Source organism: Aedes aegypti, chromosome 2, assembly GCF_002204515.2.
Source record: "Aedes aegypti strain LVP_AGWG chromosome 2, AaegL5.0 Primary Assembly, whole genome shotgun sequence".
NCBI lineage: Eukaryota > Metazoa > Arthropoda > Insecta > Diptera > Culicidae > Aedes > Aedes aegypti.
In genome coordinates this window covers 105,521,076-105,547,036 of record NC_035108.1, presented here as the reverse complement: position 1 = coordinate 105,547,036, position 25,961 = coordinate 105,521,076, and the positions used below count along the sequence as shown (strand labels likewise).

The 25,961-nt window shown below is 44.4% G+C and overlaps 1 protein-coding gene across 3 annotated transcripts in view; it reads left to right on the top strand.

Moving 5' to 3' along the window:
- Nucleotides 1–13,924, top strand: part of LOC5576849 (cytochrome b561) — a 33,013-nt gene extending 19,089 nt beyond the window's left edge. For all 3 annotated transcript variants that reach the window (XM_021841840.1, XM_021841842.1, XM_001656234.2), the window contains 3 exons: nt 4,730–4,962; nt 5,032–5,395; nt 13,377–13,924. In XM_021841840.1, the coding sequence (XP_021697532.1) occupies nt 4,730–4,962; nt 5,032–5,395; nt 13,377–13,545 (766 nt within the window). In that variant the 3' untranslated portion in view covers nt 13,546–13,924. The remainder of the gene's footprint in view (nt 1–4,729; nt 4,963–5,031; nt 5,396–13,376) is intronic.
- Nucleotides 13,925–25,961: the final 12,037 nt, after the last annotated feature.

Below are 25,961 nucleotides of genomic sequence, written 5' to 3'. Positions count from 1 at the left end.
ACGAAAGAGTGTGCAAGTTGAGGCTCAAAGGCCGGTTCTTTAACTTCAGCATCATAAACGCGCATAGCCCTCACTCCAGAAGCACTGATGATGACAAGGACGCATTTTACGCGCAGTTCGAACGCGAGTACGACCACTGCCCGAGCCACGACTTAAACGCTCAGGTTGGTCAGGAGGAGGAGTTCAGACCGACGATTGGAAAGTTCAGCGCCCACCGGCTGACGAACGAGAACGGCCTACGACTGATAGATTTTGCCACCTCCAAGAACATGGCCATTCGCAGCACCTACTTCCAGCACAGCCTTCCGTATCGATACACCTGGAGATCACCACTGCAGAAGGAATCACACATCGACCACGTTTTGATCGATGGACGGCACTTCTCCGATATTACCGACGTCAGAACCTATCGTGGCGCTAACATTGACTTGGTGATGGTGAAACTGCGCCAAAAACTATCCGTCATCAACAATGTACGGTATCGACGCCCGCCTCGGTATAACCTAGCGCGACTGGCCCAACCGAACGTCGCTGCCGCATACGCGCAGCATCTCGAAGTAGCGTTGCCAGAAGAGGGCGAGCTTGACGAAGCCTCTCTTGAGGACTGCTGGAGCAACATAAAAGTAGCCATCAACAACGCAGCCGAGAGCATCGTCGGGTACGTGGAAAGGAGGATATGTGACGATTGGTTCGACGAAGAATGCAGGCAGGTTTTGGAGGAGAAGGATGCAGCGCGGGCTGCAATGCTGCAGCAAGGAACGTGACAAAACGTGGAGCGATATAAAAGAAAACGAAAGCAGCAAACCCGCCTATTTTGGGACAAAAAGCGCCGCCTGGAAGAAGCGGAATGTGAAGAAATGGAACAGCTGCATCGTTCACAAGAAACGCGAAAGTTCTACGAGAAGCTTAACGCATCCTTCGCATGGCTTCGTGCCGCGAGCCAAAATGTGTAGGGATAAGGACGGAAGCATCTTGACGGACGGACGTGAGGTGATTGAAAGGTGGAATCATCACTACGATGAACACCTGAATGGCACGGAGAACACAGGCGCCGAGGGTCATGACAGCGGAGGAAGGGGATACACGGCGGTCAGCACGGTGAATGAAGGAAACCAACCTGCCCCCACATTGAGGGAAGTTAAGGACCAGCTCAAGAATAACAAGGCCGCTGGTAAGGATGGTATTGGAGCTGAACTCATCAAAATGGGCCCGGAGAGGTTGGCAGCCTGTCTGCACCGGCTGATTGTCAGAATCTGGGAAACGCAACAGCTGCCGGAGGAGTGGAAGCAAGGGGTCATATGCCCCATCTACAAGAAGAGCGACAAACTGGAATGTGAAAACTATCGTGCGATCACTATCCTGAATGCCGCCTACAAAGTGCTATCCCAGATTATCTTCCGTCGTCTATCACCAATAACAAATAAGTTTGTGGGAAGTTATCAAGCTGGTTTCATCAACGGCCGCTCGACAACGGACCAAATCTTCACTGTACGGCAAATCCTCCAGAAATGCCGTGAATACCAAGTCCCAACGCATCACTTGTTCATCGATTTCAAAGCGGCTTATGATAGCATCGACCGCGAAGAGCTATGGAAAATCACGGACGAGTACAGTTTTCCCGGGAAGCTCACAAGACTAATAAGAGCAACGATGGACGGTGTGCAGAATAGCGTGAAGATTTCGGGTAAACATTCCAGTTCGTTCGAATCCCGCCGGGGACTTCGACAGGGTGATGGACTTTCGTGCCTGCTGTTCAACATCGCGCTAGAAGGTGTCATGCGGAGAGCCGGGTTCAATAACCGAGGCACAATTTTCACAAGATCCAGCCAATTTGTTTGCTTCGCGGATGATATGGATATTGTCGGCAGAACATTTGGAACGGTGGCAGACCTGTACACCCGCCTGAAACGTGAAGCGACAAAAGCTGGCCTGGTGGTGAATGCGTCAAAAACAAAGTACATGCTGATAGGCGGAACCGAGCGCGACAGAGCCCGCCTGGGCTGTTATGATAGACGGGGATACTTTTGAGGTGGTTGATGAGTTCATCTACGGTCTACCTTGGATCCTTGTTAACGGCTGATAGCAACGTTAGTCGTGAAATACGGAGACGCATCATCAGTGGAAGTCGCGCCTACTATGGGCTCCAGAAGAAGCTGCGGTCGAGAAAGATTCACCCTCGCACCAAATGTACCATGTACAAAACGCTTATAAGACCGGTGGTCCTCTATGGACATGAAGCATGGACCATGCTGGAAGAGGACCTGCAAGCACTTGGAGTATTTGACGATCTTTGGCGGAGTACAGGAAAACGGTGTGTGGCGGCGGAGAATGAACCACGAGCTCGCTAGGCTCTACGGCGAACTCAGTATCCAGAAGGTTGCGAAAGCCGGAAGGGTGCGCTGGGCAGGGCATGTTGCGAGACTACCGAACAACAATCCTGCAAAGATGGTGTTCGCGTCGAATCCGGTTGGCACAAAAAGGCGAGGAGCACAGCGAGCGAGGTGGCTTGATCAGGTGCAACAAGATCTGGAGAACGTGGGCCAAAATCGAAGTTGGAGAGACATAGCCATGGACCGAGTAAATTGGCGTAACATCGTTAACGAGGTTTTATTGCAGGTTGCTTTGAAATATGGATTTTCAGTGCACTTCGTTGATCACACTTTTTTCTTGCTTGAAGGGAGTTGCCAACAATCATGTCGCAAATTCATTCAAACACAAACTTTTTCAATGGAGTAAACGAAAAAGATCGCATAACTGGCAACCTTGCTCGCCCTTCGGTGGTGGTGGAAGATCGGAAACCAAAACAAAACCGAGTATAACAAAGGCAAATTTGGTAACACGTGGCTTTGCATGACATTTCTCTTTGTCAAAATGCTGTCAGATCGCGAGGTTGCACTTTGCCGTCACACTTATAAGTGTCACACTTCCAAAGTGTGCAGTTCGATTTGGTGGGAACAGCGCAATATCAAATTAATTGATGTAACACCAACTAAATAAAAAAAAAATTGAACAAGAAGTTAGCAAAACACGGAAGTGAACGAAACTGCTATTTTGTTAGGGACGTTTCATGGTGTTTGCAACAGCCTACTTGATGTCAAGACAAAGTTTGTCGGGCCTCTAGTACACACTAAATTTTCATCAAGAAATTACCCAAAACAGAATTAATTGTAATATACTTAAAAATAGCAGTTTTTCAGCAAACTGAGCGAAAATGTGAAATTTTGATGACTAGTTTTTGCACGATCAGACAAATTTTGCTAAATTTGAAGATAATATGTGGATTTGGGGCAATTTTATGAAATTTTCCGCGAGTTTATACATGGATCGAACTTTTGCCGCACTATGGATCAACAATTGATTCCAAGCATTTTTGTTAAAACTTATACACATCAAAGCATCCTTATGATAGGCCCAGGAATGTCCTCACATAAAAAATTGAATAAGATTTTGTCTTCATTTGATGCCATGCAATGAAAGTTTGACCAAAAATTACAAGTTTTACGTCAAAAAACAACAAATAGCCATAACTTTTCCAAATCTCAATTGATTCTTATGAAATTTACAGTGAAAGTCTAGCATTCAAACCACCAAGGCATTTATAAGTTTTGTTTTGAATTGAGCTAGAAATTTTAAAAAGAAACTTGCACGACTCGAACTTTTGCCCCACTTTACTCTAGATCCGAATGTCGTAATTCCAAATTATAGCTATTTGAATTAACAACAATCTAGAATGGTCCAAAAACACGATGTCATGAATATAATGGTATATTTTGTATTATTGGATGAAATGATATTTGGTATTCTGGCATTCGAAGTATTGGAATGAAATCAAAATTAATACACTTTTTGAAACAATATACAAGCATTCAAGCAAGAAAACTGATACTGTAAAAATTTATTCTAAATATCAAGCTATTATTTGAAGCTTTGAAAATTATGTTTTAAAAATGAAGAATAGCGATATGATTTTAATTTGATAAGAGATTAAAATATTGATATCGAATATGATATTAATACGATTTTTTAAGAAGGGAGACATTTTCAGTCCAAAAGAGGACGTGAGGACATTACCCGAAAAGGAAGACATGCCCTCCCAGAGTATCTCCCGAAGGATACTAACTGGTAAGTTGAGCTTGTCACAGAAGGTGCCTAAGGAATCGCTCGGACTCCATGGTGCAATCATTTATCGAGAGAAATGCCCTTTGCTCAGAGTTTCGATGGTTGAGCACCTCTATTTTATGGTAGGCTATTCCTAGCTTTCTCAATCTTATTAATTTTTAAACTATGGAGAAAGAGTGCGCTGCGGTCAACTCTACTTCCTCCATCGAATCGCAATAGACTACTAGAGTGATGTCATCGACAAAACCTACAAATTTAACGCCGTCGGAATCAGCAGCCTCGTCGTAAATCACATTCCGCCAAGATACCTTAAATAATCCCCTTCAATTACTTGTCTATCTTCTTGTAGACAAAAGGTTTTCGATGAAATCGCGTCATTTCCGCTGTTCAAAATCAATAGGATCATTCAACCGGAAAATTGCAGTATTTCAACTCAGGATAACATGGGTATTGGTATGGTTAGCTTCCTTCGTGGAACGACAATTGAGCCTAGCAAATATGTAATCATAGACAGCACTAAAAAGTTATTGCTTAAGGATTGCTTGTTTCTTATCGCAAAACGTGATTCGCCAGTGACTAATCTAAAAATTCTTGTTTTTATCTCATTCAGCTCACGCCCTACAGCAGACACCATGGAGAGCAGCGGCCCTTCCCCGACGTCGTTGAACAACTTCCGCGTGGTTTACTTGATAACGCAAATGGTGGGCGCCGCCATCGTCATTCTGATGGGTTCCTGGATCGGAGTGCACCTCGGAGGTCTCTCATGGACGTCCAATCCGGCCACCCAGTTCAATTGGCATCCGCTGCTGATGTCGATTGGAATGATTTTCCTGTACGGAAATTGTAAGTGCTGTAACTTTTTGTGATTGTGTGACCTTGACGAAACAAACCTCCTTTCGTTGCATCTTTCAGCCATACTGGTCTATCGAGGATTCCGCTACGCTCGCAAGAAGCCACTGAAGGTCACTCATGCCGCCATTCACGGACTGGCGTTCGTCTTCACGGTCGTTGCTTTGGTGGCGGCATTCGATTCACATAACCTGGCCAAGGTTCCGATACCGAACATGTACACGCTGCACTCGTGGGTCGGAATGGCAGCGGTGGTGCTGTTTGGGCTTCAGTACCTGTTTGGGTTCGTGTCCTATCTGTTCCCGGGAGTGCGCGAATCGATGCGATCCACCTACATGCCCGTCCACGTGTTCTTCGGTGTTTTGGGATTTGTGCTAGCTGTCGCGGCTTCCCTGCTCGGTCTTCTGGAGAAAGCCATATTTGCCATGTAAGTTATATTTGACGAAGTACCGTAATCCGGGGTAACATAGCACATTGGTCCCAAAGCCTGTACAATGTTCTACAATGTTTTAGAACAACCAATTTGGAGCTACTTCGTCCAAGAACCCAAATTTCTATCTAAGGGCTATTCTCATTGCGCCGTGCCGGGCCGGGGCCGAGACTTGTCCGGGGCCCGACCGGGTTATGTTTTGAATATCTTTTATGTGTTTTATATGTGAGTGTTCACACCAAAGCTACCGTGCCGGGCCCGGGGTCAAACCGGGGTGTTACCGAGCTGTCAAAAAATATCGTCGGCAACGATATTTGGGACTTTCCGGTGGATGCACGGCTGGCAGCATATTATTTGCTATGTGTGTGTAGTTGTGAGTTCTCTATGCATTACCAATATGAAGTGAGGTGACAGATTTGTTTTGATTTATGTTATTTATCAACGTTTGTGAAAAAGGATGAAACGCACCGGAGAAGGGTTTTGCATTTCTTTTGCGATAACTTTGTTTCTTAACTTAACGGCCCTACTGGGATAGAGCCTGCTACGAGTATAGTATTCCATAAGCACGAGTGCGCAAATTTGATTTAATTCAACCAAGTCGAAGTTTTTTCAGTTCCATTTGAGATCATAAACAACTGTGCAAAATTTGTGTGCAATCAGTTTTAGCACAGACAAACAGACGTAACACTTAGAACAAATCTCGATAAAATTCATAGTCACGAGGACATGTACGCCCAATGCTAAAATTATTGTGTTTGGCCAACATGCCAACAGATGGCGGTAGTGTGTAAACGTCAAACGCGAACAAAAACGATGCGAGCGCTGCGGGTGGTCGATTGGCCACCTACTATATTTTTGAATCAACCGTTAAAAAGGTGGTCGATGGACAATGGTGAAAGTGTGACGTCTGTTTGTCTGTGGTTTTAGCTACGGTATTGGTATTGTGGTTGAAATTTGGATTTGCAAACATTTTAGATCATTTTTAGGAATCAAGTTCCTTGCGGTATGCGACCATCGGATCATATTAGGATGCTACACATTACTCTAACAGTTCCGTAGAGAATTGTCTCCAGAATTATTAGGAAACGACCTAAGATTCTCCAGGTGCTTCCAGAGAGGGATTCCAGAGGAATTCTTCCAGAAGTTACTTTATGGATTCCTCCTGAGATTCTTCGTGAATTTCATCCTACATGCTACATGAGTTCCTTTAGAAATTCCTCTAGGAGTTCATGCCGGAATTATTTCAAGATTTCCTCCAGAATTTTCCCTAATAAATCCATCAGGAATTGCTCCAGGAAATCCTCCAGGAGTTTTTAAGGGATTCCTCCAGAAATTCATTCAGTTCATGAATTTGTCCAGGAGTTTTTTTGGAATTCCTTCAGGAGTTCTTTCAGGAATTTTTCCAGAAGATTCTTCAGGAATTCCTCCAAGAGTATCTTCAAGAACTCCTCAAAGAGCTCCTTCAAAAATTTCTCAGGAAATCCTCCGGAGTTTCCTTCGAGAATTCTTCCAGGATGTCCTTCAGGAATAACTCCAGGAAATCTTTCAGGAAATCTTTTGTGATTTAATTCAGGAATTTATTCAGGAGTTACTCCAGGGATTCCTTCAGGAATTCCCTTAGAAATTCTTCCAACAGTTCTTTCAGGAATTCCTCCTAAAATTCCTCTAGGAAACCCTTAAGGAATTGCTCCAGGAGTTCTTTGAGGAATTGCTCTAGGAGTTTCTAAGGGATTCCTCCAGAAATTCTTTAGGATTTCCTCCAGAAGTTCTTTCGGGAATTTCGCTAGGAGTTTCTTCAGGAATTCCTCCAGGAGTATCTAAAGGAGTTCCTTTAGGAAAATCCTCCAAGAGTTTCTTCAGGGATTCCTCTAACAATTCCTTCAGAAATTACTCCCGGAGATCTTCCAGGATTTCCTCCAAGGTTTACTTCAAGAATTCCTCAAGAATTCTACCAAGAGTACTGCAGGGGTATCTCCAGGAATTTCTCAAGGTGTTCTTTCAGTAATACCTCGAGTGGTTTCTTCAGGAGTTTCTTTAGAAGTTTCTACAAGAATTGTTCCAGGAGTTCCGCCAAGAATTCCTGTAGAAGTTTCTCCTGAGATTAGTTCAAGAGTTTCTCCTGGTATTCATCCAGGAATTCCTCCAGCAGTATACTTCCAGGATATACTCCAGGAAATCCCTTAGGAATTCATTCAGGAATTCTTCCAGGAACTACTCCAGGAAATTTTTCAGGAAATCTTCGAGGATAAACTCCAGGAATACCTCCAGATATTCCATCAGAAGTTCCTTCATGAGGAAATTCCTTCCAGGGCTTAGGAATTCTCCCAGGAGTTCCTTAAGGAATTCCTCCAGGTGTATATTAAGAAATCCTCCAGGAATTCTACAGGATATTTTTCAGGAGTTCTTTCAATAATTCCATAAGGAATTTCTTCACGAATTCCTTTAGGAGTTTATTCAGGAAAACCCTCCAGGAGTATCTTCAGATATTCCTTTAAGAGTTCATTCAGAAATTTCTCCAGGAGATCTTTCAGGAATTTCATTAAGAGTTCCTTCAAGAATTCCTCCAGGAATATCTTCAGGAATTCCTTCAGGAGTTCCTTCAGTAATACCTCCACGAGTTCCTTGAAGGAATCCTTCAGGAATTCTTCCAAGAGATCCTTCAGAAATCCCTCCAGAAGAATTTCCAGGAATTCATTCAAGAGTTCCTCCAGTAATACCTCCAAGATTTCCTCCAGGAAATCCTCTAGGAGTTTCTCCTGGGCTTACCCCAAAAGGTCCTCCAGGAATTCCTCCAAATATTCCTTCAGGAGTTTCTTCAGGAATTTCTCCAGGAATTCTTTCAGGAATTCTTCCAGAGGTTCCTTCAGGAAACCTACCCTCCAGGTGTTCTTTCAGGAATTCCATCAGGAGTTCCTCCTGCAATACTTCCACGACTTTCTCCAGGAACTTCTTCAGAAGCTCGTTTAGGAATTCCGCCAGAAGTTCTTCTTGACTTCCACCAGGAGTTCCTTCAGGAATTACTCCAGAAGTTGCTCCACGAGTTCCTTTAGCAATTCCTCCAGGAATTCGTCAGTAATACCTCAAAGAGTTCCAAAAATAGAATTTCCTTCAGGAATTCTTCCAAGAGTTCTCTCAGAAATTCATCCAGGAGTATCTCCAGGAAATTCTGTAGGAGTTGCTTCAGTAATAGCTGAAGGAATTTCTTCAAAGGTTCCTACAGGTTTTTTTCCGGGAGTTCCTTCAAAAATTCCTCCAGGAGTATCTCGAAAAATTTGCCCAGGAGTTCCTTCAGTAATACCTTCAGGAATTCTTTCAGGAATTCCTTTAAGAGTTCCTTCAAGAATTTCAGGAAGTCTTCCAGAAATTCCTCCAGTAGTTTCTTCAAGAATACCTTCAAGAGTTCATTCAAGAATCGCCCAAAGAATTCCTTTAGCAATTCCCCCTGGAGTTCTTCAGGAATCCCTGCGGGAACTTTTGGTATTCTGAAAGATTGAATGAGAAATCACTCCTCCTTGCTGAGAAATTCCCTTCTTGGACTCGTCCTGGAGTTCCTCGATGTATTCCTCTAAATATTCCTCGAGAAATACCTCCAAGAGCTCCTCCATGGATTCCTCCAGGAGTCGCGCCAGGAGTTCCGCCAGGAGTTCTTCTAGGATTTCCTGGAAATCTGAAAGAATACCCGGAAGCAATAAACTTCTGGTAGAATACCTGAAGAGAGAATTCTCGGAGGAATCCCCAGAGAAATTTTCAGATGTATCTCTGCAGAAATACCCCATAATTATCTCGTTTTTTTCTAGTGGGAATCCAGCAGGAAAATTTAAAAAAATATCCCTGTTGAATTTCCTTGATGAATTTCTAGAGGAATACTCAGAGAATTTCCCATACGGATTTCTGTAGGAATTACTTATGGAATATATGTATTGATTAACATTATTAATTCCTGAAAGATTACTTCAAGAAATTTTATAATGATTTTTAACAAAACTCAAAATTAAACAAAAGTCAGTGTTCCAGATTTTTTGTCAAAATATTTCTTCCAAAATAATCTGAGATTTTGACAAGAAATTCCCCTGAGTTTCAGGGGATTCCATACGAACTTGTTCAAATATTCCGCCAAGTATTCTATTTTATTTGTGTCTTGTACTACCACAAGAAATCACTTTGCAAATTAATTTCACCTGATATTTTTCAATACATTACCTTTAAATTCTTACAAAGATTCTTCCATAACTGCATTAATTTTTCAGAATTGATCCATCTAAAATTTACACCATAAAACATTCATAAATTATTTAAAGTATTCCTCCACAAATTCATCCACTACAGGCTCTAACCAAATATGACTACAAACTCATAATCTCTTGGCTTGTATCTAAAATTACTGCAAGGATTTAAAAAAAATCAGGAATGATTTTAAAGTTTTTCTCTAAATTACTCCAGAAATTTTCTAAGGTTCCTTGCAAAACTCAGCCATCAAATATGCTTATGGCATCTTCAGGAATGCTTTATGAAATATCATCATGAATTACTATTGTATGATGATAATAATAGTATGAGTGTTGCAAAACTCATTCCATACATACGATGGGTGAAATTTATCCAGATATTTCTCTTCACGATTTTCATAAGAATTGTTCCAAAATTCCTTCACGAGTTCATTCAAAATATTAGAAAGATTCCAATAAGTACTCCAGATATGCCTCCCAATATTCCTACCAGCATTCAATATAATTTTCTAAAGATAATTACTTCAGAAGTTACTAAAAATATTTCATTAGTAATTCCTGAGAGTTTTTTTTTTTTAATAATTACTCAATATTTTGAAGAATTATTAGAGGAATCTTGAGAACAATATATTGTTATTTTGTTTCATTATAAACATGGATTGAAGAAGAATTTATCGATGTAATCTTTTATTTGCTTAAGTAGTATTTCTTTAATAATTTTGGGAAATATGATTTTATATGATTATAATATATGATGAACCTCTAGAGAAATTCATGACTGTGTCATTTGTGGTATTGTAGAGTATCATAGAGGGCTAACTAGAGGGAAATCAAATTTATCCTGAAACACCTTCTAACCTCTGTATATACATATTTATATAAATTTATTTATATATATTTATATAAATATTTATATAAATAAATAAATTTATATAAATCGCTATCATCTTGTGGTTTTGTTTTCGTACGAAATTTGTTATTAATTTTTAGCTCGACCTCCACAACCACACCGTAGTATCCCTGGTCGAATGATTACGTATTTTATGCCAAATTGCAGTACAATGCCAAAAATCTAACAAGAATATCAGAGAAAAGTCTTATACAAATCCTGCAGTAATCCTAATCTCTGAATTTCTACAATAACATACATTTTAAAACTGAATCATCAATCTCAATCTGCAAAAACAGAACCATTTGACAGTTCCATCGTATGTGCGTGCAATCTCGCATCAAGAGAACCCGGTAAGCACGGTTACAGTGTGAACTGAGCGAAAAAGCCCCGTCGCGAAATGCAAACTTCCCGGACCCGGCCCCGACCCGGCACGGCGCAATGAGAATAGCAATGAGAATAGCAAATAGGTTCGCGAGTTTAAACAAATTAGTTAGGGTGGCCCTGAAAAATCAGTTATTTCTTGATAAATTTTTATACAACAATTTTCCCGAGGAACTTTGTTCCAAGCGCTTTTAGAACTTATGATTGCGCAACTTTTTGCCGAAGAAACTACTGTTCTATTTCTTATGGTTGAAGAGTTATCAGAAATTTTCTTCGAGAAAGTTGTTGTTTTTAAATTCCGATATCTCTAAAAGGTGCAAACGGATTCTCAATCTTTTATACTGCTTCGCGGCTAAAAATGGGTGAACCAACGTGCGAAGTTTGATTTTTGACCAACTTCGCCGCGTCGCAACTCGATTCTCAATAGTGCGCATAATGCACACGGCGGAGGGCATAGATGCGCACTATCGCGAAGTGACTCGCGACGCGGCGAAGTTGGTCAAAAATCGATCTTCGCACGTTGGTTCACCCATTTTTAGTCGCGAAGCAGTATATCGCCATTAGAAAGATATTTTTTTCTCTGTTCATGGTAAAAAAACTGCGAGTTTTGGGGGCTGTAATGCTACAGCATGGTACGCGACAAAACGCGATACAGACTGAAGCGGAAATTGCAAACCCGCCTATTCCTGGACAAAAAGCACCGCCTGGAAGAGATGGAATGCCAAGAGTTGGAGTTGCTGTACCGTTCTCAAGAAACGCGGAAGTTTTATCAGAAGCTCAACACATCCCGCAAAGGCTTCGTGCCGCGAGCTGAAATGTGTCGGGATAAAGATAGGAGTATCTTGACGGACAGACGCGAGGTGATTGAAAGGTAGAAGCAGCACTACGATTAACACATGAATGGCGCAGAGAACACAGGCACAGAACGTCACGACAGCGAAGGCGATGACTACGTCAGCACAGCGGACGGCAGTGCTGGAAAAGTTCGCATCACGAAGCAGTTCACGAGTGTATACCAACGCATAACAAACATCACAGACTCTGGAACTGGCTAGGTGTGAGTAAGTCCGCACCCGTCTGCTGGGGAGAACATGTTAAAAGAAGTAACAACAAGCTCCGGAACGTTTACTCGCGAGTAACCGAGCAAGGTGTGATTTATTATGGTTTTGACAGGCAAATTAATTGTATACCCATCAAATCGACAGTCAAAAACCCTTGAAAATCATAAATCTCGAAGGGAAAGTAGCTTTTTCCCCAAAAGCACAATATGACTCTGAACAGCTCCGAACACGTTCGCGCATCACTTTTAGCTTCGGTTACTCGGGAGCATGACAGATGCGAGTAAACCAGCGCATTGACGCACGGGAGCGTTTGGTTTTGTTTTTGTTCCAGTTCAGAAGAAATGATCGCCACTTTCCATCACTGGAGGACGGTGGAAACCAACCAGCTCCCACGATGGGGGAAGTTGGAATCCTTAACTCCTCAACACCTCAAAAACAACAAGGCCGCTGGCAAGGATGGTATCGGAGCCAAACTCATCAAGGTGGTCAGGCCGGAAAAGCTACCGGAGGAGTGGAAGCAAGGCGTTAAATGCCCTATCTACAAAAAGGGCGACAAACTGGAGTGTGAAATGTTAAAAAAGACACCGACACGTTAATGCTTCCAGTGGACGATTTGCCCTTTGAAGGAAGAACCACACTAGACAACGGACTAGCATGCAACGCCCAGTGGCACAGTCGAAAAACTTTCCTGACGAAAAATTTTCCGGACTGAAGCGGGAATCGAACCCACACCCCTTGACTCGATGTGGCCAAATGCTTGGTAACACTAACCGCACGGCCACGAAGCCCACCATGTTAGTCGGGAAATACGAAGGCGCATCATCAGTGAAAGTCGTGCCTACTATGGGCTCCAGAAGAAACTGCGGTCAAGAAAGATTCACCCCCGCACCAAATGCACAATGTACAAAACGCTCATAAGACCGGTAGTCCTCTACGGGCATGAGAAGTGGACTATGCTCGAGGAGGACTTGCAAGCTCTTGGGTTTTTCGAACGCCGAATGCTAAGGACAATCTTCGGCGGCGTGCAGGAGAACGGCGTGTGGCGGCAAAGAATGAACCACGAGCTCGCCCAACCTACGGCGAACCTAGTATCCTGAAGGTGGCTAAAGCTGGAAGGATACGCTGGGCAGGGCAGGTCATGTTGCAAGAATGCCTGACAACAGCCCTGTAAAGATGGTGTTCGCCACGAATCCGGTCGGAAAAAGAAGGCGTGGGGCGCAGGGAGCGAGGTGGATTGACCAGGTACTGGTGAGCATGTTTCATCAAGCTAATTGATGTACAACCAAATAAATCAATAAATAATAACATTTGAATTTTTGAAACATTTTTTTAGGAAATATCGTAAATACTAATTAATGTTATCACGTATTACGATATTTGAGAAGAAACCAAATAATTTTACTACGTCTTCATTACAGGCCCGACTACCGGTACCTACCACCGCAGGGAGTCCTGGTGAACATGATCGGACTGCTTCTGGTCGTCTACGGTGGACTGGTGGTGTTCCTCGTGACGGATCCCATGTACAAGCGCAAAGCATTGCCGGAAGATGCGATGCTCCTGACCCACAGTCCATCATCGCAATAGACGGTGAACCCCTTTTGCCGGTCCCATCTACCGCAGAGTACCGCTATACAGTGTTATCTGATGCTATATGTTATGCTATGTGTTAAAGTCTGAATATGTGACGTGCAATCGTACTTAAAGTCTATCTATACATGTTGCTATACAAATGAAAGTGATTTTAAAATATTATAGTTTTGTTTAGTCAAGTGCACAAATAGAAGGAAGTGGAGAATTAACAGCCAGATTTTTTACTTCAGAGTGCAACACGGATAACAATATATGAATAGCATCTGTTTGAATATATTTATGTGATGCATCGAATACCAAAACAGCAGATATTGCTTCAAAACTGTAATTGACTGTAAATATTTAACAAACAATAAAGTATTATCGCGTCAAACTATGTAATAATTAACTCAATGACAGTCGCTTGAATTGCATTAGGTGCAAAATTTCGACTGCTATTGGGTTAATTTATTGAATTATAATCCTTGAAAGAACAAAAATCACGATTCACCCCCTCCGAAAGGGAAATCAAAAGCAACACATGGAGCGCCACGATCAAACGCAATCAAATGGATATCGTGTTACGGCCCCTTATTCGAAATTGACACCACGTGTGTGACGATTCGTTCACCATGATCATCGTTTGGTTCCGCTTGGTTGGGCTCAGAAATGCTTCTGGGTGTTGCGGTTTAAACGTTTAGCTTCCTTGTGGTGTAGCCAGGTGACAAAGTGTATCATAGCTTGAAAAAGCTGCTGAAACGCGATTTCAATTATGGATGTCGGAAGTTTGCTTTGTATATGGAACGCGAGACAAATTGCGCCAAAAAAAAAACATTTCCTTCTTTCTGGTATTACGTTCCTGCTCGTTACAGTGCCTGCTCATCAGCTTAGTGTTCCTATGATCACTTTCATAGCTATTAACTGAATGTTTCATTCTTCCATTCACCATATATGCATTTGTAGCTCGCGTGGTAAGTCACCAAGATACTCTGGGAAGTCGAGACATTTTCCATCACAAAAATTTGGCCAACTTCGGAATGCTGTAAATAACTTTGTCAAACATTAACCGATTTTAAGTATTTAAGAAGTACTGGGCGGGTTAACTAATCTAATTTGAGGTGCACCCACGGAGATAAACTTTGTCCACCGGATACCGGTAATAATCCGGATATCCGAAAGCATATCTTATGCAGTAAAATTATGACGTGTTTTCAGCAAAGACATCACTTAGAAATTCTGCACATAGAGATAGAATATAACATTCTGAAGCGATTGGTGCACCAAACCTTAAGATCGGTCCGGAAACTATCGGTATCCGGTGGACGAAGTTTATCTCCGTGGGTGTACCTCAAAACTAGATTAGCTAACCCGTCCAGTACTTCTTAAAGAATTGAAATCGGTTAATGTTTGATAAAGTTACAGCATTCCAAAGTTGGCCAAATTTGTGCCTGTCCTATGGACCAATTCACGAGTTCATTATTTGACGTTTTAGCGGTGCCGTGTTATTTATGTGACCATGGAAACCAGTGAATTCCGTGATATTATTAATAATATTTAAAGTAAAATAAGAATGTGGAAAAAGTTCCCTACACAATTTGCTCCACAGCAAACCATCCGCGACCGCCACCAGCGGCGGAGGCTCAACTTTAATAAATAAAAAAACGTAGTGATAGCAATGAATATGAAGGTAAGTTCGTTTGTCTGAAGTATCTCGGTATTTTTTAATCATTATGTCTAACTTTTTCAATTTAATTCTCCAGAAGAGCTCCATTGCGATCGTCGGGAGTTTTCCGGACAGATGTGTGGGAAGAACAGCTGCAAGCTTGTGGATAATGAATCTTGTTCGAAGCGGCGCATAAGTGAAGTGATCTGAATTATTGTGAATCTTTACCTAAATCCGCAGACTGTCCAACAAGTTGCGCGCCGGTGGCCCATGCGCCGAGTTGTGCGCCAGCCAAAAAGTAAATAAAGAAATGTCAAAATATCTCGCCGAGGAAGTGAATCACTTTTAGGGCTCGAGTCCTAAACTGGAGAGAGATCATAATTGTTTTATCGATTCGAAACACATGGAATAAAATTGTTCATACCTTCTTGTGGTCAAGTTGCAAAGGATTCAAATCGTTTTGATCGACCCACAACTCGGCGCATAATCGATCGGTGCGCAACTTATTTGGTTGTCTGCGGTTTTGAGAAAAAATTCGCAAAGTGCCCAACTAGTACCAGACCCTGGCGCGTAACATTCGAAGTAAAGAAGAAGTTATCGAAATGCTAAAAATTCTCGAGAAGCTCAATAATCAACGATGATCATCAAATGCAATATAATATGAGACCCTTATCACACACTTTTTCATGATTTGACTGAAAATAAATGCGCTTCATGCGAATATTAATTGTTGTTTGGTTGTTTCATTTTTGTTTGTTTTTGTTCACAACAAGAGAAAATGGTTAATTTTATTGATTGTACAGGATTATAGATCTTTATGCATGAGTTAAATAATTCACGAAAAATCATTTCCGGATATAAAATCTGTTTATACTAACCAAGCTTAATGCGTCAAAATGCATTACAATGAGTGAATGGACCGAATATGGTTTTAGAATGGTATTTAAGCCATTTAGCACAGACATGTCTGTGCATTTAGTATAATATTTTCTTGGTCGACGACTAAGAAGCTTTCTCAGTTTTTTTTTTAATTTTCGCCCAGATTCATGGAAAATATAGGAAGAGTTTCAAGCTATATCAACGCCCTGGAGTAATTTGACTTTATTATACGTAAACCAGGAGCATCTGAACGCCATGTAAGGCATGAGCCCTGGAATAAGCTCACTATATACGTAGATAAGAAGCACTGTATCAACACCCAAGAATAATTCAACCTTACCCTTCGTAGATCAGGTGCATCTTGACGTCCTTTAAGATATCAATGAAATTATAAGCCGCATCAACGCCCTAAAGTAATTCGACATTATCCCAAAAAGACCAGATATACTTAACGCCCTGTATGACATCAATCGAAATCAACGCCCTGGTTTTGACTCACGTAGATCAGGTGCATCTCAATCCCCTGAGGACATTAATTGAAAATTGCAAGCTACATCAACTCTCAGGAGTAATTAATCCTAAGCAGGGCTGTGCATTTTCGAAAGCATTATGTGAAACACGAATGCTTGGCTGTGTCGTCTCGATGGTGACGAACAACTGCGTCGCTTCGTCCTTCGTTCCACACTCATTCGTTTCGTTGCCCGATTGAAAGCAACGAACAAGAAAGATGAAATGAAAGAGTAAGAATTTCGTTTCATTTAATTTCATTGAAATTCATCAAAATGTTTAAAATTGAGTTTTATATATTTTTTGCAATAATGATGTGTGCACTTTGTTAGGTAATGAAATAAGACAGAGAAACTACACGGGTCATGACGTCGTTCATTAAATTAATCGGCTCCTAAAAACAGAGACTACCGATTGAAAAGCCAGCTCGCTGCGGTGACACTCCGGTTCATGACGCGCGACGCACCAGCAGCAAGAAAGAAAGGAGTGACTACGCATGCTGTGATGAAAGGAAAGGTTTGTCGGTTTGAAACGAAGCAGAAGCGTTTCAACTGAAAGGCAAGCTTGAGTCAGTCAGCTGGGGACTGAAAATGCTTTCAATGAAATGAAATTGTACGGCCCTGATCCTAAGTATATCCGGTGCATCTTAACGCCCTGTAAGACATCAATAGAAAATTGCAAGCTGCATCAATGCTCAAGATTAATTGGACATTGTTCCTCCAAGATCAAATGCATCTTGACGCCCTGTAGGGCATCAGTTGCAAATTATAAGTTTGTATCAACGTCCTGGAGTGATCTGACCTTCTTTTAAGAATTTCAGCTGCATCTTAACCCCCGAAGACATTAATTGAATGTCCAAGTTGTATCAACGCCATGCAGTGATTTGACCTTATCTTAAGTAGATCAGGTACATCTTGGCACCCTGCATAAACTGTATAAACTGACAGCTGTATAAACGCCTTGTAGTTATTCGACCTTATCCCTCATAGATCAGGTGCATCTTGACGCCCAGTTTGATATCAGATCGAAATCATAAACAGCATGAACGCCCTAGAGTTTTCCAACCGTATCCCACATAGACTAGGTGTAAATAACCTCCTGTATGACATCAATAGAAATTTCCTAGTTGTATCCATGGCCTGGAGTAATTTGACCTTTTCTCACGTAGATCAAATACATCTCAATCCCCTAAAGACAACATTAGCAAATTTCAAGCTGTATCAACGCCATGCAGCAATTTGTCCTAAGTAGATTATATGCATCTTAATGTCCTGTTAGCCATCAATTTAGATTTCCTAGCTGTGCTAACGCTCTTGAGTTATTTAATCTTATGCTTTATGGATCAGATGCATCTTTACGCCCTGTAGGACGTCAAATTGAAATTATGTGATATCTCAACGCCCTGTAAGATATCAGCTTTGGAATCATTTGACCAGATATCACGTATAGCAGATGCACCACAACGCCCTGAGGACTGTTGCAACTTCCCGACACGGTAGAGCAAAAACTACCAATAGCGAAAGGGGATTCGGTACACACACTGAGGGCTAGAGGCCTCAACTGAATCACAAAGCCAGATATTCATTTTAGTAACATATATTGAACGTTCTGCATATCAACTAACTCCTAGCTCCTCTCTCTTCAAGGCCTAACCTCTATACTATATACGGAAACATCGATCAACTTAATACTATAGTCATTTGGTACTCACGGCATCGGCCGTCAAACCTTCGCCGCCGTAGACTCCCCCTGCCACATCATTCTGGATCGGACGCTCCGTTGCACCAGCTGTTTTTCTGCGCAGTTGCCGTGCCCGCCGAGATGAACCGCCTTTTCGACGCGTTGGCAACGCCTGCTCATTCGCCTCGATTCTGCCTTGCCGATGGTGCACTGGATCTGCTTCGTAATGGGATTTCCTTGTGCTCCGCCGCAATCGGGTTGGCAACCTCTGCTCATGGACCACGATTCCGCCTTGCCGATAGTGCCCAGGATTTGCTGCTCAATGGGGATTGCTTGTGCTCCGCCGCAATCGGGTTGGCAACCTCTGCTCATGGACCACGATTCCGCCTTGCCGATGGTGCCCCGGATTTGCTGCTCAATGGGGATTGCTTGTGCTCCGCCGCAATCGGGTTGGCAACCTCTACTCATGGGCCACGATTCCGCCTTGCCGATGGTGCCCCGGATTTGCTGCGAAATGAGAGTTCCTTGTGCTCCGCCGCAATCGGGTTGACAACCTCTGCGCGCACACCGTAGTTGAGCCTTCTCCAGCAAAAGTAATGCGAAACTACAAAAGGAAGAAAAAAAACCCCTAGAAGGGGTTTTTCTCCGTCGAATGCGCTTGTTTGCGAGGAATCCGGCTCAAGACAGGCGCGGTGTTTGTGTGCGTCCGGGCAATGCCAATCTTTCCGGCTTTTGTTCAACTGACGCAATCCCACCACCGCTGATGACAATGGTTTTGCGAAGACAATAGGCTGTGTCTCCGTCCTGATGTCGACCACGCGATCGATTAAACCGGCGACGGCGAATCTGCAGGCGCCTTTTCGTGTCTTTCAGTTGATCGCTTTTTAGAGCGACAGCAAGCGTGATTTTACCACCAACGATTTGAACTTATTCTCGCGACCACGTTTGCCACTTGTGGAAAATCTTCCGGTTCACTTCTATCACAGAACTCTTGCTTGGCAAACAACACCGAACTGGGTGCCAACTGACCCGACCGATCGCGCTCTGTCAACTGCCGATGTGATTGCAACGCGAGATTTGCTAAGCCGAACTTGATCGCTCTCCTGCTTGCCATGGTGTGTGTGCGTACGTGGCTGGAATAACGGCAATCGCTCTCTTGCTCCAACTGCACCAGTGGAGATCATAGTGTGCTTTTTCCCTTTGCTTCTCATTTGTGTTGGTTTGCGCGAAGATTTCTATGCAGTTTGTGTGCTGGTCTTATGTACTGCGTGTGTTTTTCCCAATGATGCGGCTGGTTAATGAGGATAGGTTTCGGCAGGGGTGTTCGAGTCACGACTGGCGGAGCAATATTTGTCTCGATGTTTTATGTACTAACAGTATTTATTATTGAATATTTCTACTGGCACCGATCATCACAACAAATCATACTTAAACGTAACACAACTCTACCGTAGCGGAAGAATTTTTCATAAATCGATGATAAAGCGATTTATGAAAAATTCACAAAATCTTCAATCATCCTCCTAGGATGATGGTCAGAGACAAGTCGGTCAAATAAACTCTTGAGCAGACCTCAAGTTACTTCTGGTTCCTCAACCTTATACATCATAACCAATATACGCAAGCCTTGGTTGCTTGCCAAATCAAATCACCACTATCGCCTGAACTGCATAATCTTAATCCTAGACTCAATCCCACGCCAGCTGCGCCTGGCAGAATTTTCGACCTCTCAAATCGTCTCTGACCAAAGTCCTTGTCCAGCTTCCACAAATCCGAGCAAACTACGGTAAGACATTCAAATCGGATTATAGCCTATTATATTGACTAAAATAGGCTTAATCGCACACTAAACATAGAAGCTATATTTACAGACTTTTTACAAGGACTAAGTTGGTTTGTATTGGTTTGTGCATAAAAACTGAGAAAAGAAGCATTTCCGCGACTAAATCGTCATGAGCCCGAGAATGGGGTTTTACCGCGCCCCTGGTCGCGTTACCTTGGGATGAAGATTTCATGACGACCCCCAGATCTTTAACCCTTGGCCACGCATTTGAATTGACTGGAAACACTTGAGCGTTTGTGTGCACTCATCCAGTCTTGGATGTGCTTGGATTACCGAGATCGTGTTTTGTGTCTTTGTAGTAGTGCCTCTCATAGCTCTGTGTAGTGGGTGGTCGAATCTTGATGGTAGGCTCGATTTATCTCGTTCGGCAAACGGCATGACCACTTGGTGTGTTTGAGTGTCGGGTTTCCTCTACTTGGTTGGCAGCTCGCTGCGGACATGGTCTACGATGCGCTTTGCTCGTTGTCTAGTTCTGGTATCTGGAGTCTCCCTATTGTGGACTTCGGGGTCACAGTCTCCCATGCCTGACGTAGGCTACGTACTTCTTCTGCTCTATCTGATGGTATTTGGAGCCTCCCTACTCACAATAGTTTTCAGGGTTCCAATCTCCCGTGCCTTCCGTAGGCTGCTTGTTTGTCCGCTTCATCCCGATGGTATTTGGAGCCACCCTACTCACAATGGTTTTCAGGGTTCCAATCTCCCGTGCCTTCCGTAGGCTGCTTGCTTTTCTGCTTCTTCGTGATGGTATTTGGAGTCACCCTACTCACAATGGTTTTCAGGGTTCCAATCTCCCGTGCCTTCCGTAGGCTGCTTGTTTGTTCGCTTCATCCTGATGGTATTTGGAGTCTCCCTACTCACGATGGTTTTCGGGGTTCCAATCTCCCGTGCCCTTCGTAGGCTTCAGCCACGTCCTCCTCCTCTCAATGCCCTCCAGTTGCTGTCTCACTGCGCCCGATAGTGGCCGTAAGCATCAACTCCGCGTCGAACCGATTTTTGGTCGTCGATCTCCGGGTCTCCACTCCTCCTATCAGAGAATACATCTGGTGCATTTCCGAGATCCCTGTTTGGGTACCGCATGTTGGATCTCCTCCCTGCTTGATGTGGTCGCAAATCGTGTTCAAGGTTTTTTTTTTTTTGCGTGGATCGTGGTCTATAATGAACCTGATGAATCGTCGAGGTGGAGAGGTAGTCATTAAGAAGTTGTTGCTCATCACACCTGACTTTTGCCATTTTCCCGCTTGGTACGTGTTTTTGGAGTATGGTACTAATGGTTGACAGGCTTTGCCTGTGGACATAGCTTTATCGTTGTGGAACCTCGCTCGGATGAACGGAAATCCTTGCCAGTCTTGATTAGGGTTGCTGAACTGGAGCGTGTTGTAGCGGGATCTCACTCTCAGCATACGTGGTCAAATCTCCCAGTGATTGGTGTTTTCGACTGCTACTGATACTGGTTAACAGGCACCGCCTGTGTACATAGCTCGAACGTTTTGGAACCTCGTTCGTATGAACGGAAATCCTTACAGAAATCTCCTAATCGGTATAGCTGAGGCGAAGCAGAATTGTGGATATTGTGCTCGCCTCTGCTCGTTGTCACTGCTCCCATTTGGTGTTTTTGTCAGCTTTCGCTTCTTGGTTGACAGGCACTGCCTGCGTACATAGCTTTACACGTCGGAATCTCCATCTTGCGGATGAAAATCCCGGATGATGTAGTTTTTGATAGTTAACACACAGATGCAGATGGAGTTGAATGATGTTTATCTGCTCCCTGGTTCGCTGTAGTTGTTCCCATTGGTGTTTTTGACAGCGTTTGCTTTGTAGTCGACAGGCATCGCCTGTTCGCATAGCTTGAACCTTTACGCTTAGTCTGCTTTGATGTCCTTCGCGTGGAATCTTCCTTTTTTGCCGCTCAGAACATCTTCCAACAGATACAGGTTCGTCCCGAGGATGTCCTTCACGATGGCCGGAACGAATTTCGGCTCTAGCTTACTGGTAATCTGATCCACTTTTGAGGAGAGAACGAATGTTCGACGCCACACCAGGTCCCCTATCTTGAACGCTACTGATCTTGTGCGAAGATTATATCGCTGCTTCGTTCGCTGGTGGCTGTTCTTGATCCGCTCGATTATTAGCTTCTGGATTCGGCGAATTGCTGACAGCCTCAGATCTTGTGCTACCTTCGGGTCGTCTGGTGTGTTTAGTTCTTGCTGCGTGTAGAGGTCCGTGTGCAACAGCAGATTTCGTCCGAAGTTTGCTTCGTGAGGACTCACTCCCGTTGCTTCGTGCCTTGCTCCGTTTATCGCTGCTGTGATTGCCGGCAGTTTTTCGTCCCAGTCGCGGTGGTCGCCATCAAGCAATGCTCGAATACAGGTCACTACGACGCGGTTTACGCGCTCGGCGTTGTTGACCTGCGGACAGTAAAATGCGGTTCTCATGTGGCCAATCTTGTGTTTCGCTAGCCAGGATTTGAATACCATTGATTCGAACTGCTTTCCGTTGTCGGACAGTATCAGCCTTGGACGAGAGAACTTCAGACAAACTTCTTCTTCCAGAAACTCCACCATCTTCTGGGAATCCGCTGCGCGCATGGGCTTGACGATCACATACTTGCTGACCCAGTCTACTACCACCAACAGCACTGTGTTTCCTCGTTTGGAACGGGTGAGCGGACCGACAAAGTCCACCGATATCATCTCCCAAGGAGTCTTCGCTGGCTTGGGGTATCCCATCTGCGGCATCATCTTCTTCCCTGGCGCTTTACATGCCTTGCAGGTTACACAGTTCCTCACGTAATCTCCAATCTCTTGCTGCATTTGTGGCCAGTAGTAGTGGGCTTGAATTTTGTGCCAGGTCTTGTAAAAGCCAAGGTGCGCTGCTGCGGGTTCGTCGTGGTATCTACGGATCAGCTGCACCCTCTCCTCTCTCGGAACGACTTGCTTCCACTTGTGTGATACAGCTCCAACTTCGTCCTTGCAGCGACAGTTCTTGTACAAGATGTCGTTCGCCATGCGGAAGTCCGGGAACTGATCGCCCTCGCTCTTCACTTTTTCTACCAGCTTTCTATACCACGGATCTTGCACCTGGTCTACCGCGAAGACTGCTTCGGCTACCGTTCGTGAGAGTGCGTCCGGAACTATGTTGATCGATCCCTTTCTGTACCGGATCTCGAAGTCGAACGCGTTTAACCGCAACAGCCATCGGCTCATCAAAGCGGTCGGATTCTTCATAGACTTTAGGTAGCTGAGCGCCGCATGGTCGCAATAGACGATGAACCTGATTCCTTCCACGTATCCTCTAAACTTCTCTATCGCTCGGATCACTGCGAGACACTCTCGTTCCGTGACCGAATATTTCTTCTCAGACGCTGACAGTTTCTGCGAGAAGTAGCTGATCGGATGTTCTTCGCCGTTGTTGTCCTGCGTGAGTACTGCTCCGATTGCTGTGTCGCTAGCATCGCACGCTATAGCGAACGGTCTGCTATAGTCCGGCATCGCTAGCACCGGTGCCGAGACCAGAGCTGCCTTTAGCTTGAGGAAAGCTTCTTCGGCGATGGGATTCCAACGGAACTTGGTCTTGCCAGACGTCAAGTTTGTCAACGGTGCCGCTAGCTGTGAAAATCCGGCGATGAAGCGACGGTACCAATTACAAACGCCAAGGAATCGCTGAACTTCTTTTCGTGTTGTTGGAGTCGGAAACTGTACTATTGCTTGGATCTTCTCTTCATCTACTCGCCAGCCTTGTTCGTCAATCACGTAGCCGAGGTACTTCATGCTCTTTCGGCAGAACTTGGATTTCTCCGACGATATCGTGAGATTCGCCTGTCGCAGTCGGCGTGCCACTTCTTCCAGCAGAGCGATATGCTCCTCGAAGGTTTCCGAGCAGATGATAATGTCGTCCAGGTAATGGAATACCAACGGCTCCAAATCGGCGAACAGATGAGTCATGAGTCTTGCTAGGGCTTGGCTCGCTGTACACAGTCCAAAAGGCACAACTTTGAACTGGAAGTGGCCTCTGGATGGCACTGTGAACGCTGTCAATGGTCTTGAGGTCTGATGAAGTGGCAACTGCCAGAAAGCGTCCTTGAGATCGATCGACGAGATGTATTTGCTGCTTCGAAGATTGTTTGTAATCGCTGCTATCTGCGGGATTGGATATCCCTCGTTCACCATGATGGAGTTGAGGTGACGAGCATCCAAGCAGACGCGATACTGACCGGTCTTCTTCTTGACAGCAACCAATGGGTTGTTCCATGGAGAGAACTGTGCCTCCTCGATGACGTCGAGGGCGATCATCCGGTCGATCTCCTTGTTCACCTCCTGCAGAACATACGGTGACATTGGATAATGCCGTTGCTTGCGAGGTGGTGCGTTGCCCACATCGATGCGATGCTCATACAGCTTCGTACGGCCTAGTTTGCCCTCTACCGCTTTTGGGAACTTCCGGATCGCTTGTTCTAGTCGCTTCTTCTGTTCGGACGACAGTTGCTTCATCTCATGATCCTCGACGACTTCTTCGTCTTGCTTTGCTTCAATTGTGCAGCACACAGCCTTCACTCCAAACTTGTCCCAGAAGTTCATTCCTAGGATGATGCAATCCGGGATCGAGGGTACCAGCAGTACTGGAAGCACTTCGTTGCGGTTGTTGTACACGATGGGAAGATAGACGAAATTGGTGATTTCATGCTTCGTGCCGTCCGCCGTTTTTATTCCGCCCTTGACGGTTCTTTTTTGCAGACCGCATTGCTCTGCCAGTCCCGCTCGTTTTCCTCCGAGCAACGAGCAGTTCGCTCCACTGTCCAGCAAAGCGGTCAACTCCTTTCCTAGCACTGATATGACGGCGTGCGGTCGGTTGTCGCTTCCGGGATTTATGATGATTGAGTCAAGGTTCTTGCATTCTGGATTCTCGGAGGGGTGTCCGAGAGTTGGCGAAGAGCCGCTCCCCTCTAAAGCTGGTTCTCCGCGGGGTAGTTTCCCGTGTCGGTGCGACACGTGAAACAGCTACGTAGCGAGTAACCCTTCCGTCCACACCGATAGCAGAAAAGAATTGCTTGCGGTTTGAGACAATCCATGAACCTGTGACCTTCCTCATCGCAGTTCCAGCAGACCATCGCCAGACGCTGATGGTTCGCCGTTTCTTGCCGTTCCTCGTAACGCCTTTCAACCTGCCTTTCTGGTTCTTGCTGCAGCTGCGGAAGATTGTTACGCTGATTTCTGTCGGTCCACTCTTCCACCGAGCTCGGCATCCATCTGCGCGCTTGCCCGCCTTGCATTCTCTGCGGATCCCGCTGCTGTTGCTGGTACGGCTGACGCTGCTCGTTTGGCCCAGGTTGCAGTCGGTACTGCTGTGTGGGAATTTGTTGTTTGGTCCTGATCTGCTGACGATACTGCTGAGGAACCTCTTCCTCGGATCGGTTGACCACATCTGGAATTTTCGGCTGTCTCTCGTTTCGTATAGCGAAGCTTGGCCGTGCGGTCTTCTTCTCCAAGCTCATTTTCAGTGCGTTGACTTGTTCAACGAGGTCGTCGAAGCAGTGTTGCCAGCTATCTTCCAGTGCTACAACTGCTTCGCATTCTGGAGAATTTTCCTCCACTTCCACTGCCTGGACTCGGCTGAAACGATATGGTGGTTGCTGTTGCTGAATTGGTACCGGTCTGTTGGTCGTTACTGGCGTCGCGAAGTTTGGCTCGAGTAGCGCACTGTGCGGAATTGGAATTCTGCGCTGTCTGTTCAGAAGCATCTTCGTTTCATCGTATCCGGTACAAACTTCGATCATCTCTTCCAACGTACGTGGCCTTGCTGCCGTTACGATGGAGGCGTAGCTCTCGTTCATGTTCTTCTTCACCAGGAAGAACTTTTCGTCCT